At 42.8% G+C, this 13,080-nt stretch overlaps 1 protein-coding gene across 7 annotated transcripts in view; it reads left to right on the top strand.

Annotated features, from left to right (window-relative positions):
* The window catches only part of CUNH20orf194 (chromosome unknown C20orf194 homolog), a 148,039-nt gene that overhangs the window by 96,240 nt on the left and 38,719 nt on the right, over positions 1 to 13,080 (top strand). For 6 of the 7 annotated variants that reach the window (XR_003793098.1, XR_003793100.1, XR_003793096.1 and 3 more), the window contains exons 21-26: positions 3,227 to 3,330; positions 7,295 to 7,441; positions 8,510 to 8,598; positions 9,019 to 9,120; positions 9,379 to 9,496; positions 11,385 to 11,473. Coding sequence is in view for 1 of the 7 variants with exons in the window: in XM_029220249.1 (XP_029076082.1) it covers positions 3,227 to 3,330; positions 7,295 to 7,441; positions 8,510 to 8,598; positions 9,019 to 9,120; positions 9,379 to 9,496; positions 11,385 to 11,473 (649 nt within the window). In the remaining 6 variants the exon portion in view is untranslated. The remainder of the gene's footprint in view (positions 1 to 3,226; positions 3,331 to 7,294; positions 7,442 to 8,509; positions 8,599 to 9,018; positions 9,121 to 9,378; positions 9,497 to 11,384; positions 11,474 to 13,080) is intronic. The other variant, XR_003793099.1, reaches the window with a different exon arrangement.

Raw genomic sequence — 13,080 nt, 5'->3', positions numbered from 1 at the left:
TAGATGTCCGGGGATGTAGAGGTCAGTCAAAGACAGCCCTGCTGTAGTCCCCTGCTACTTCTTGGGTACTGAGGGGGAACTTCCTCTTACCTTGGGTTTTCAGACTCACAGAATGGAGAAGGAATGAAAGAGCCCATTAAGCAAGGCACCAGGGATTGGTTAAGGAGCCAGGGAGATCTCATCAGGAATTGGCTCCCCCAGTCACTGAGAAGCCCTTGCAAAGGCATGTCCTATCAGATAACAGTTTGACAGTCACAAGTCCAGAACAGATACTGGAAGTGTTACTACTTCAAATGGATTAGGATCTAAGAGACTGGGGCACTGGCATTGGACCACCCAGTGAGAGACTTCAGTTATCTCATGTGTGCCCTGAGAATAATAACAGAGTTACTATTCCCAGAGCAAAGGGTAGTTGCAACACAGAACAGTCTGCACCAGTACTAAAATCAGCTCTTGCCCTGGGCCAGGCCCCATAGTGAGTACTTTTCCAGCACTGCCTTGTGAATTTCTCTCCGCCTCTTTTCCATTTTGTTTTGAGGCTTTAGAATCTAGGGGGAGAAGAAGTGCTGGAGATGACCACCCTGATCCACTTCTTTTCCCATCTTCCCAGTGACTACTTGGAATGTACCAACTCTCAGATATGTGCTGTTTTCTGGAAGCTTTGGAGTGATTCTGAGGTTTGTCCAGGAGGCCTTTGAGTGGTACTTGTTCCTGAGAAGCTTCATGTTAGAGGTATACAGGTGGACGGTGAGCCCAGGACATGGAAGGGTCCAGATACTAAGCAGTAGGTAGGGGAGCAGTTTCTACCTGATTACACCTGTTGACCCCTCTTTCCTCTTTAACAGTAGGTAGAGTCATCTTGTGGCTGGAGTTTAAGAAGTTGTGGTGTTAGGAGCGTGTTAAGGGCTTTGGTTGGGCCCTGGAGGAGTTGATGGAAGGAGATGGCAGTGGTGGGACTACCAGGCAGCACTGAGGGCTTGTTGAGGTTGAGCAAGCAGAGAAGGTACCTCATCATATTAGCCACAAATGGGCTGTGGGTAGAGCAGAAGTAAAGGGAAAAAGAGAATTGAAGTGGCTAGCATGGTACAGTGCCCTGGCATCAGACAAACCTGTGTTCTGTACTTGGCTCCACTATCAAGCAGTTCTATGACTTTTGGGAAGATCTCTCTAAGCTTGAATTTCCCATCAGTCCTCTAAAAATAATACTAACTCTTACAGTTGTTGCAAAGATGGAAAACTATAATGTATATGACATGGTTGGTGCTTAGTAAATACTAAATAAAATCTGTTCCCATCCCTTTCCCTGACAAAACAGAGATCAAAAGTTTGTCTTGTCCCTGGGGATTGGCCCTGAATGTGGATGAGAGGAAAGTCAGAAATTTCTGAGCAATAAGGGAAAAATGGGGGAACTGAAGGCTTCAAAGTCTCAGTGACATCACGGGATGAGGTTTGGGGAGTGAGATAGTTAAAAGTATGATGGCATTTTGTAGTCAGAGAGTAGGTTCTGGAGCTGAAGATTTCAGAAGTTAAGACATTCTGGGTGCTGCTTTACTGGTATGGAACTGGCATTGAGGAGCAGCAAGGCCAGAGCGTGGCATGGCCCACCCCCTGATCTCTCAGAGGGAATGGGAGTGTCGGCTTTGGAAGAGAAGACTGTGAACACATTCAGAAGCTGTTTGAAGTGTTGTAGCATAATTAGGAGGGCAGTAGATGTGAGCAGTGAAGGAAAGGAGGGGCATGAGTCTCTGAGGGAATGAAAATATTGTGCCATTTTGGGAGGGAATGGTCTGGGAACAGCAGTGATGAACCTTGGCATGGGTGCAGGATGAGGCTGGGGCATGAGGAACCTCCACTCAAGAGGGCCATAGGGCAAGACTGTGTGTAGGTGAGGCTAGGTTTTACTTGTTAGAGGGTAGGAGACTTACAGGACTTGAACCATTGAGTGCCTTGAACTGGGCTGGCTGGTAAGGTTGGCATTAGTTCCCGCTGACTGGTTGTCTTGTTCATTTGTTGAGATTCAGGCTTCAAACCGTCCTCTAGTACCTAAAAACTGCCTCCACCTCCCCCACTTCTCCCCACCCCCCATTAACATGCACACACACAAGCACACATACTCTCTAGGCCCCTCTCTGCCTCCTGAAACCCCACCTTTTCAGGAAACCTTCAAAACTTGGCCTTTGCTCTTCTTGTCATTACAACTTACACAGCTTTGGGGCTGCCTTTTTAGAACTACAGCTCAAGGAATCAGTCCCTCTTCTTGGTCTCATGTCCTCTGCCTCAGCAATAAGATATTGGCGGTTTTCCCCAAGCCTGTGCCTTGAGCTCTAAGAAATACTCTATCTCTTCTCTGTTTGTGAAAACATGGAAAGAAAGGCTATTACAGGAATAGGAAGGATCCAGCTTGGACCATTCCAGAGAGCAGCTTCACCTACGGGTCTTATGGGTGCCCTGGGTGCTTCATTTGGGTCTCCAAAGCAAGCCCAGGCCCAGCCTTAACCCTTGTCACCTTAGTGTCCATCATTTCTATGATCTACTCCCTAGGGCCCATACTGAGCTGCTGTGTAACCTTGGCCACCCAGGAAACAAGCATCTCTCCTTAAACCTGAATCCTTATTCTAAGGAACCCACACTCAGTGTCCATGTCCCACCCATCTTGCTTTTGGGAACTACAGAACAGCAGTCTCCAGTGTCTGTAGAATTCACTTATTGCCTAACTCACATGTTCCTTTCCTGGCAAGGGGCTCTTAAGCACCCTTCACCATTCTTTCAACAGCTGATGCCCTAGTGCTCTTTCTTGGGCCTTATGTGAGAGATGTGGTCATTCCAGAGCTGAGCCACCTTCTGCCAAAATAGTAGAAAGGAGCATCTGTAAACTCAGTAATGGAGCAGATATACCCAAAGTCTTTTCTAGTGTATTTCCCTGGAAGACACCCATAAGTGAATGTGAATTTTGCCTCTCTCCATCAGCTGATAACTTACTCACTTGTTGCTTTTTCTAATTCTTATGCAAAGACTGTATCTGATGCCTCATTTCTCTCTGAGGCCCTAGGAGGGTACATTGGCTTTCTCAGAGCACAGTTCTCAGCATAAAGATCGTTTAACTTAAGCACTTCAGATGGTCTCTAGTTACCACTCTGTCTTGGCCTGGAACCTGCAGGAAGAACGCTGTGATACTGGCCCCCAGAATCCAGCCCTCCAGCTCTTACCAGATCTCTTTTCCTTCCAGGGAAAGTACATTTCTTCTCTGGTGGACTTCTGTTTTCTGACCGTCATCACGGAAATATCATCATTTCCAAGGATCACATGAATTCCGTTTTGTTTTATGATGGGGTAGGTGTTTTACAGTCCATGGTTTTGATGTTCAGAAAGATACTCACACTTCTGAGGGAAAATCAAATAACTCCCTGTCTTCCCTCTACCACCACAGGGCAGGATGTTAGGAACCAGCGCTGCCCTTGAGGCAGGCAGGCAGGAAAGTCATGGAGAGGCTTTTGTGAGCCATAGGTGTAGCTATGAGTTTCCCCTAGCCTGTACCCTTTGGCCAGGGCACAGCTCATCACAGTGTGACACCAGAGCAGAGGGCAGGCCCTCCACCCTGTGTGGTCTCAGCCTCAAAACCAGCTTGTTTGGGAGCCGGGACAGAGACCAGGTAAAGTGGTTTGGTCAGATAGCTCTGAAAATGAATTATGTGAGCAAGTCAGAAAGAGTTATGTCTTTCTTCCACATAGAACCTGGTTCCTTAAAGGCTGTTCAAAAATGCAGGCAGACCAACCAGACAGGTTAGATGGCTATATTAGGTGAAAGCTTTGATATTTGATATTAATTAGGTTAAAGAGTCTTCCAACATCAGGAAGGAAAGGGTGAAACTTAAGGGCTGGAATGATAAGTTACCTAATTTTGGGGTGGATGGGGATGGATTTTTAACTCATATCAAAAATGAAAATAAACTTCTGAGAAAATTAAATATTTTAAAATTTCATAAGTAGAAAGAAGGGTGTAGTTACAAATTATTTTTCTTATGAGAACTTTTTTAAATTTAATTTTTATTTTATATTGGGGTGTAGTTGATTTACAGTGTATTAGTTTCAGGTGTACAGCAAAGCGATTCAGTTATACATTTACATATATCCATTCTTTTTCAGATTCTGATGAGAACTTTTAAGATCTACTGTCTTAGACATATATATTATTAAATGATCACCACAATAAGTCCAGTTAAGGAGAATATAAAAATGAATATTTATTAAATCTTTAGGGACAGGAAGACTTTCTAATCTAAGCTTAGAAATGATACAAGAAATTCTAAAGAAACAGTTTGTCAGATTTGACCACTTAAGGATTTTTTAACTTTTTGCTGATAATTTATTGAAATATACTCTAAGTGCAATTAACTGGCTACAAGGACTTATTGTACAACACAGGGAATATAGCCAATATTTTATAATAACTATAAATAGAATATAACCCTTAAAAATTGTGAATCACTATGTTGTACACCTGAAATTTATATAATATTGTACATCAGCTATACCTAAAAAAAAGCATGTAAAATATCTCATAATATTTTTATATTGATTACATTTAAAATATTTTGGATATGTTCGATTGAATAAAATATATTATAAATACATACATACATACAGTTAACACTATCTGTTTAAAGTTTTGACAGATGTATGTATTCATGAAACCACCAGCACAGTCAAGATACAGATTTTTGTCACCCCCCAAAAGTTTTCTAATACCTTTTTGCAGATCATCTTTTCCCCCAGCTTCTGGCTTTAGGCAACCACTTACTAGCTTTCTGTCACTGTAGGTTAGTTTGCATTTTCTAAAATGTTATATAAATGGACATCATACATTCTGTACCCTTTTGAGCCTGGCATTTTTCACTCAACATGATTTTTAGGTCATCCATGTTGTTGTGTGTATCAATAGTTTTTCCTTTTTATTGCTTTATTGATGAGTAGTATTCCACTGTATGGATGTAGCATAAAATTTATCACACTAATAATTTAAAACTCTAAAAAGTATTCAAAAGGGGAATTAAAAGACAAAAACACAAACCAGGAAAACTGTTTTTGGTGATTAAAAAAAAATGAGTTGCTGTTTCTTTTCTATGAAGAGCTCTAACTTTATCAACATGAAAACACTGAGTGCCAGGTCATGGATGTTCAGAGGACGTGAGGTTAGTTAACAGATACGTGGAAGCACATCAGATGCATGCTACCACTAATGTAAATTACCACTAATGTAAATTAGTAAATTAGTAAAGAGTAGATAAAAGGTACAGTGAAGTAAACAAAAGGTGAAGTGGAATTGATAATATGAATGTCCAGTCATAGTGGTGGGCTAAGAGGGGAGTCAGATGCAGCCTTTGAAAATGTTTACAGATAGTTTACAACAACATGGTAGATGCGAATGGTAGATTAAGTTTTAAAAGCAAGATATGAAACTGTAAAAGTGAATATGATTTCCCAGTACATAAAAAAGGGAAGTCGATGAATAAATAGGAAGAACAGACTAGAAGGAAAAGTACTAAAATGTTAGCTGTAGTTGGAGTTGGGTGATGGGACCTTGGATTAATTTTTTTAACCTTTATTCTCTATTCTATTTTTATATTTTTCTCAAATTTTTATTTAATGAACATACGACTTTCATAATGAAATCTTAAATTATTAAAAAAAAAAAAAAAGGGACTTCCCTGGCCGTCCAGTGGTTAAGACCCCATGCTCCCAATGCAGCAGGCCCAGGTTTGGTCCCTGGTTGGGGAACTAAAATCCCACATAACACAACTAAGCCCATGTGCTGCAACTAGAGAAGCCCACAGCCAAAAATCAATAAATAAAAATTTTAAAGTATATATAAACTAACTTTATAAAAAAACCTTTTCCTCTAAGATCAGGAGCAAGACGAAAATACTTGCTTTTGCCACGTCTATTCAACATAGTATTGGAAGTCCTAGCCAGAGCAATTAGGCGAGCAAAAGAAATAAAAGGCATTTAAATTGGAAAGAAAGAAGTAAAAGTAGCTCTGTTCATGGATGACATGATTTATATGTAGAAATTCCTAAAGATTACACACACACACACACACAAACTGTTAGAATTAACAAATGAATTCACCAATGTTGCAGAATATGAAATAAACAGATAAAAGAACAGTTGCATTTCTGTACCCAAACTGTGAATAATCCGAAACGGTTCTTAAAGGAAACAATTCCAATAAATTTAACCAAGGAGTTGAAAGACTTAAAACACCAAAATCCACAAAACATTGCTGAAAGAAATTAAAGAAGACCTAAATAAATGGTAAGACATCCCACGTTCATGGGCTGGAAAACTTAATATTAAAATAAGATGATAGTACTACCCAAAGCAATCAATAGATTCAGGGCAATTCCTGTTAAAACCCCAATGGCGTTTTTTGCAGAAATGAAAAAACCCATCCTGAAATTCATATGGAATCTCAAGGGACTCCCTTGCCAAAATAGCCAAAATGATCTTGAAAAAGAAGAAAGTTGGAGGACTCACACTTCCTAATTTCAAAACTAGCTACAGAGCTACAATAATTGTAACAGTGTGATATTGGTGTAAGATTAGATATGTAGACCAATGGAGCAGAATAGAGAGCCCAAAAAGAAAGTCTTGCTTATATGGTCAAATGATTTTCAACAAGGGTGCCAGGATCATTCAATGAGAAGAGGACAGTCTTTTCAACAAACAGTGCTGGAAAAACTGGATATCCACATGCAAAAGAATGAAGTTAGACTCTTACCTTACACTGTATACAAAAAAAACCTCAAAATGGAGTATAAGCCTAAATGTGGGAACAAAAACTATTAAATTCTTAGAAGAAAACATAGGAGTAAATCCTCGTGACCTTGGATTAGGCAGCAGTTTCTTGGATTTGACACCAAAAGCACAGACAACAAAAGAAAAAAATATGTAAGTTGGACTTCATCAAATTTTAAAACTTCTCTGCATCAAAAGACTCTATTAAGAATGTGAAATGCAGCCCACAGAATGGGAGAAAATATTTGCAAATCATTTATCCGATAAGGGATTAATATCCTAGGAAGAGATGATATTTTCAGTTTAGGAGAAAAGACCCTGTACTTCCTATATCTCCTAAAACTGGGTGTGGGTAAGCACATCTATAACTGAATCCCAGTAAACCACGTAATGTGAAAATAACTGGACTGACATTCACCATATGTGTTCTGACAGTAGATGTGAGGGCTTGTATCATGCATATGGCTTTTCTCAGTGATGCTCCCTCTTTTTCTCTTTAGGATTCCACCAGTATTGTTGCTGCCCTTCTGATAGACTTCAAAAGTTCATTGCTTCCCCATCTTCCAGTTCATTTCCGTGGATCAAACAATTTTCTGATGATTGCCCTTTTCCCCAAATCCAAGATATACCAAACATTTTACTCAGAGGTAACATCAATCATTATTCAGCAAAACAATTACTACCCTTTTTCCTAGCAATTTAGTTGCTAAGGCAATGTTTCAGGGCTAACAGTGAGGTGCTGAGAGGGAGAGTTGGGAGGGCTGGTGTGAGGGTGGCTGCTTCTGATCTTTTTGGGTCCTGGAATAGACTCTTGCCATTGAAAGGTGAGAACCTAAAGGAACTGAACAAAAGGCTTTCTAACTTCTAAGAAAAATATTCTTTGTCCCTTATAAGTCATAATTAGACTCATTTTCCTTTTAGCTACTTTATTGAGTTGTTAGGCCCTACCTACTGGGTCAGAGCTCTCTACCCCACCCCAAACTCTCCCTCCCCATGGTTCATAGGCCCTGCCCTTGCAAGTGGTTCCACCTGGCAGGCTGCACACCATAGGCTTTCAGCACAGATTGCACGAGTGAGGGAGCTCACCAAGAATTATACAGCCTACTTAGAGACCAAGCAGTAGCCAGAGTCATACAAATGGCCAGTCTTATTCTGGTGGAAATGCTTGGAAAGGTGTGATGCAACAGCTTTTGAGAGGACAGTCACTCCCTCAGGATAGATTTGTAGAACAGGGAGGAGGCAAGAACTGGCCTTGGCTGCAGAGCAGCTTTTAGGACGTGTCTGTGTCTCCATCTTACTGCCAGCTGGTCCTTCTACCTCCTTGTGCTTGTCCTTTCAGTCTAGGAACCTAGAGATTCTCTTCAGCTATTCCTCTGCCTCTAGGCAGGAGTTGCTTGAACTCCTTCTGTCTGTCCCTATCACCAGGGAAGACATGCCCCTGCTGCCAGAACAGTATTACCTGATACCTTCCTCTGTGCTTCCTGGCCTCTTAAGGAGCAGAATCCCTGGGAGAAGAACCCAGAAAGAAATTCTAGTTTTTAAAAATACAGAACAGAATTGCTTCAGGCCTCTAATTTTGGAACAAACTTGTTTGTTATGATGGTTTTTCTCTGTACTGACAGTCTAGATTTTCAACAGCCATCAAATCCCCATGTGGGTTCCATATCCTGTTGTTGGGTTTAAAGTGTTCTTTGCTCAAATTCTGTTTTGTTTAGGTCTTCTCCCCCTGGCAACAGCAGGCTAACTCAGGGCTGTCTTTAAAAGTGATCCAGGAAGATGGATTATCTGTGGAACAAAAGAGATTGTAAGTGGCTGCCTTCAGTGTTTATGCTTGCTTCCCTAGGCTGTGTGTGTCTGCTCTCTCTGCAGGATGACTTGTGTTATGTAACACAGGGGTCCTGGCTTCTGAAAGGGCCGACACAATCATTCCAGTGCTGCCAACTTGCAGGTAGCCAGTGCCCTTGGGGAACAAAAGTCAAGAGAGATGAAATCCACCAAGAATCAGACACCTGTAGTATTACCAAAGGTTTTAGGCCAGGCTTCCTATGTGGGCAAACCAGTCATCTTGCATTAATGCCGAATTTTGCTTAAGTCAGTGAGATGCTTGTTTTAGAAGTATTGACTCTGTCACAGGACTTTGGCTTGAAAATATCAGAACAAGTTATGTAAAGTATGTTTGCTGTAGAGAGATGGAATTCTAATCTGTGAGCCTTTGATATTCCAGACACTCCAGTGCACAGAAGCTCTTCAGTGTCCTGAGCCATTCTGCTGGGGAGAAACGGAGTCCTCTAAAGCTACTCTCAGCCAAACTCCCAGAGCTGGATGGGTGAGCTCTGTTTTTCTGTTTCTGACTTTTGAAATGTCAGAAACCTCAGAGTTGGTGCTTTCTAAGCTCCATTTTCTTTCTTTATAGCTTCTTAAGAATAATTATAAAAAGTAGTAGTGACACACCATATACAATTTTATTCTCTAGAGATATTCACTAAGGTTTCTTTTCAGCAATTAAATAAGTTTATCATGTGAATGGGCACATTCAGGCAAGGCTGGTGATGGTAACATAATAGCATTGTCTTTCTTTTTCTAGGTTTCTCCAGCATTTTGCCGTCAGCAGCGTTAGTCGGGAACCCATGATGAGGACCCATCTCCCTGTCCTGCTGCAGCAAGCTGAAATCAACCCTACTCACACAGTAGAAAATGACAAGGTACAGCAGCTCACCAAATAAGCTGGGAATTCATGGGAAGATAATCCTGATAGCCTGCCCTTAATCTTCAGTGTCAGTTAACAAAAGGAGCTCAGGCAGGGTCCCTTTTATAAGACTCTCCACCTCCCTGGATACTGATGTAATGATACACATGAAACCTGCTCTATATAATGACTGTGTACAGGCATCTACATTAACCCCAGCTGAGCCCCATAACAATGATGAAACCCTGGCATATTGCTGTGCCTTCCCCTTGCTCCTCCAGGTCTTCCAAACTCCTGCTCAGTACTCTCATGCCATCAGCTCTTTCTGGTTGCAAGGACTTACCTGACATATTGAGCTTCGTAAGGGGAAGTGTTAGCGAGACCTTGCTAGCACCACCAGGATAAGGTGACACTTTATAAACACTGTCTTCCCAAGAGTGGATTTTAATCTGCTCCTGCTTCACACGCCTCTCCTCTTGACTCCTCCCACCATTTCTTTGGAACCATATGTCATAATATGCTCAAAGAGGGCATTTATTTCTGTGCAAATCTAGAAGACACTCAGCTGCAAAAGGAAATAGAAGCATTAAGCAGTCAGAAGCCTTATTTTTCCCTTAAGCAAGAGTTTAAAAATGAAAATGTTATATTTTACATATTTTTTTAATATATGTATTGATATTTCATATAACAAAGTGCTACAGGACTGGCCTTAAAGTAAGAAGGTATCTGGCTGTGAGCATGTTTGCTGGGATTTGAGAGGCTGAGGCGTGGGTGCTGAGGAATGGGAACCAAGATGGAGAAATTTGGATGGGAAGAGTATAAACAGAAAGTTACATGGAGTACTGCCCACAGGCACAGAAAGGGATACAGACTAAGGGTCTGGTCAGAGGGGAGGAGGGAGAACTGTTTCCCATAAAAGAGGCATCCATAGCCATCTCTGTGCTGATGGGACTAGCTCAAGTGATGAGTGCCACCAAGTTGAACTTCACTCCAGACCTGTCCCAGTGAGTCTTGTGTATTGTGCAATAAAACATACTTAAAGAAGCCCTTGCCATGCTATGTCACTGACATCGTTATCCTTCAGCAAATGCATGGTTCCTTTCTTCCTCTGCTTGACCCCTTCTTTGTTGGTGAATTTCTTGAGTTGCTTTGGAATGTCTGCCTGCAGAGGGCCCTGTTTTCATGTGGTCGTGTGCCAAGATTAGGAAAGTGCAGCCTGGCACCTCTTCTCCCCATCAAGATTGAGAAGTGCTTCCTCCACCCAGTTTGTTTCCTTAGCTCAGGCCCTGTGGCTTGGAAGGCACAGGCCACTCCCCTCCTTCGCTGAGTTTACGACACCAATTTAGCCTGTGGCATTTTTGTCCCAAACCACCTTTCTGCCCAGTATTTTCCATTATACTTTTTTTGTTTTTTTAGCTTATTGGGTATAGCTGCTTCACAATGTTGTGCTAGTTTCTGCTGTACAGCGAAGTTAATCAGCCATATTTATGCACATATCCCCTCACTTCTGGATTTCCCTCCCATCTAGGTCACCACAGAGCGTTGAGTAGAGTTCCCTGTGCTATACAGCAGGCTCTCACTAGTTATCTGTTCCACACATAGACTGATCTAGTCACAGCCTGCTCCGTGGAAATTATTATAGTAACGCTACATTGTTGTATATGGTGTTTGCTATGTGCCAGACACTGTTGCACGCATTTTGTTTACATATATTAACTCAGCTAATCATTACATCCACCCTGCAAGGTAGATTCTGTTGTGAGCCCAAGGTCACATAGCTAGTGAGTGCTGGTGCTGAGGTTCAAACCCATAGAACCTGGCTCAAGAAGTCAGTTCTTTTAACCTCTTACACAATGCTGCCTCCCAGTTGAATCACAAACCCACATGGCTTTTCTTTCATGTAGGTAATTATCAGCATTGTAACTGGCCTCCCAGGCTGTCATGCTAGCGAGCTCTGTGCTTTTCTGGTCACTCTGCATAAGGAATACGGCAGGTTAGTATGGCTGCTGCCTTTGCTTTGGGGAAAGGGATTCTATGTCTGGGTCTGCCTTGGCACTGGGAAACCTTCAACACGCACTGACCTTTGGTGTCACTGGTATCGGCGCAGTGGTCATCCATCCATCCATTCATTTAACACATTTATACCGAGTACTTTCTGTATGCCAGTTACTGTTCTAACTGTAGGGGACGAATGAACAAAACACATGAGAAAATCTCTGCCTTCATGGAGCTTGTATTCTAGTTTGGCAAGATAGGCAGTTAACCAGATAAGGAAAATAGTATATTAGCTAGTGAAAAGTGCTATGGATAAATTAATGCAGAGAATGCTATAGGGAGTGCTGGGCTGGGGGAGGGATTCCAGTTTTAAATTGGGTACTCAGGGAAGACCTCACTGAGAAGGTGACATTTGAGCAAAGGCCTGAGGAAATGGGGGAATGAACCCTTGGGTATCTGGGCAAGAGCCCTGTAGCAGCAGGACCAGCATGGGCAGAGGCCTGGGAATGTGCCTGGTCAGCAGGGGAATTCAGGACCAGGGTGGTTAGAACTTGAGAGCTGGTGGATGTGATCCTTCCGTGACCACAAGGGGACTGCGTGAGCTCAGGTGGAACTGGGACATGCTGGCTTAGGCAAAATTGGGGAAATCATTCATCCATCACTTCCATTTGGCTGGCAGATTGCTAAACAACCCTTGCCGACCAGGCTTTTTTTTTTTTTTTTTTTATTTGCGCGGTACGCGGGCCTCTCACTGTTGTGGCCTCTCCCGTTGCGGAGCACAGGCTCTGGACACGCAGGCTCAGCGGCCATGGCTCACGGGCCTAGCCGCTCCGCGGCATGTGGGATCTTCCCGGACCGGGGCACGAACCCATGTCCCCTGCATCGGCAGGTGGACTCTCAACCACTGCGCCACCAGGGAAGCCTCCCGACCAGGCTTTTAATAACTAGTTGGTCTACCTCAAAGTAAGGGATCCTGGGCTTCCCTGGTGGTGCAGTGGTTAAGAATCCGCCTGCCAATGTAGGGGACACGGGTTCAAGCCCTGGTCCAGGAAGATCCCACTTAGTTGCTGCGGAGCAACTAAGCCCATGTGCCACAACTACTGAGCCTGCGCTCTAGAGCCCGCGAGCCACAACTCCTGAAGCCTGTGCACCTAGAGCCCATGCTCTGCAACAAGAGAAGCCACCACAGTGAGAAGCTCGCACACCGCAACAAAGAGTAGCCCCCACTTGCAGCTAGAGAAAGCCCACACACAGCAACAAAGACCCAACACAACCAAAAATAAATAAATTAAATAAATAAATTTATTTTTTAAAAAAAGGCAAGGCATCCTGCAGGAGGCCATATAGCAGAATTGAGAAGACTGAAATCACCTAGAAGTTTGGGAGTTTAGAGTGGGAGATTGTGGGGGGGGGCGCTGTGGGGAGCCTCCTTCATAAGTACTCAATAGCTAACCAGTTCCTCCCTCATTTCCATTGCTTTTGTTCTGTAAAGAATCTGAATTCTTCACCCTACCCATTATCCCATTATTCTTTTTTTTGACTGTGCCACGTGGCATGTGCGATCTCAGTTCCCCAACCAGGAATTGAACCTGGGCCACTGCAGTG

The sequence above is a fragment of the Monodon monoceros genome, unplaced genomic scaffold, assembly GCF_005190385.1.
Source record: "Monodon monoceros isolate NGI ecotype Baffin Bay Population unplaced genomic scaffold, NGI_Narwhal_1 Super_Scaffold_13, whole genome shotgun sequence".
NCBI classification, from domain to species: domain Eukaryota; kingdom Metazoa; phylum Chordata; class Mammalia; order Artiodactyla; family Monodontidae; genus Monodon; species Monodon monoceros.
Note: the sequence above shows the minus strand (reverse complement) of the source record. Positions and strands in the feature narration are given on the sequence as shown.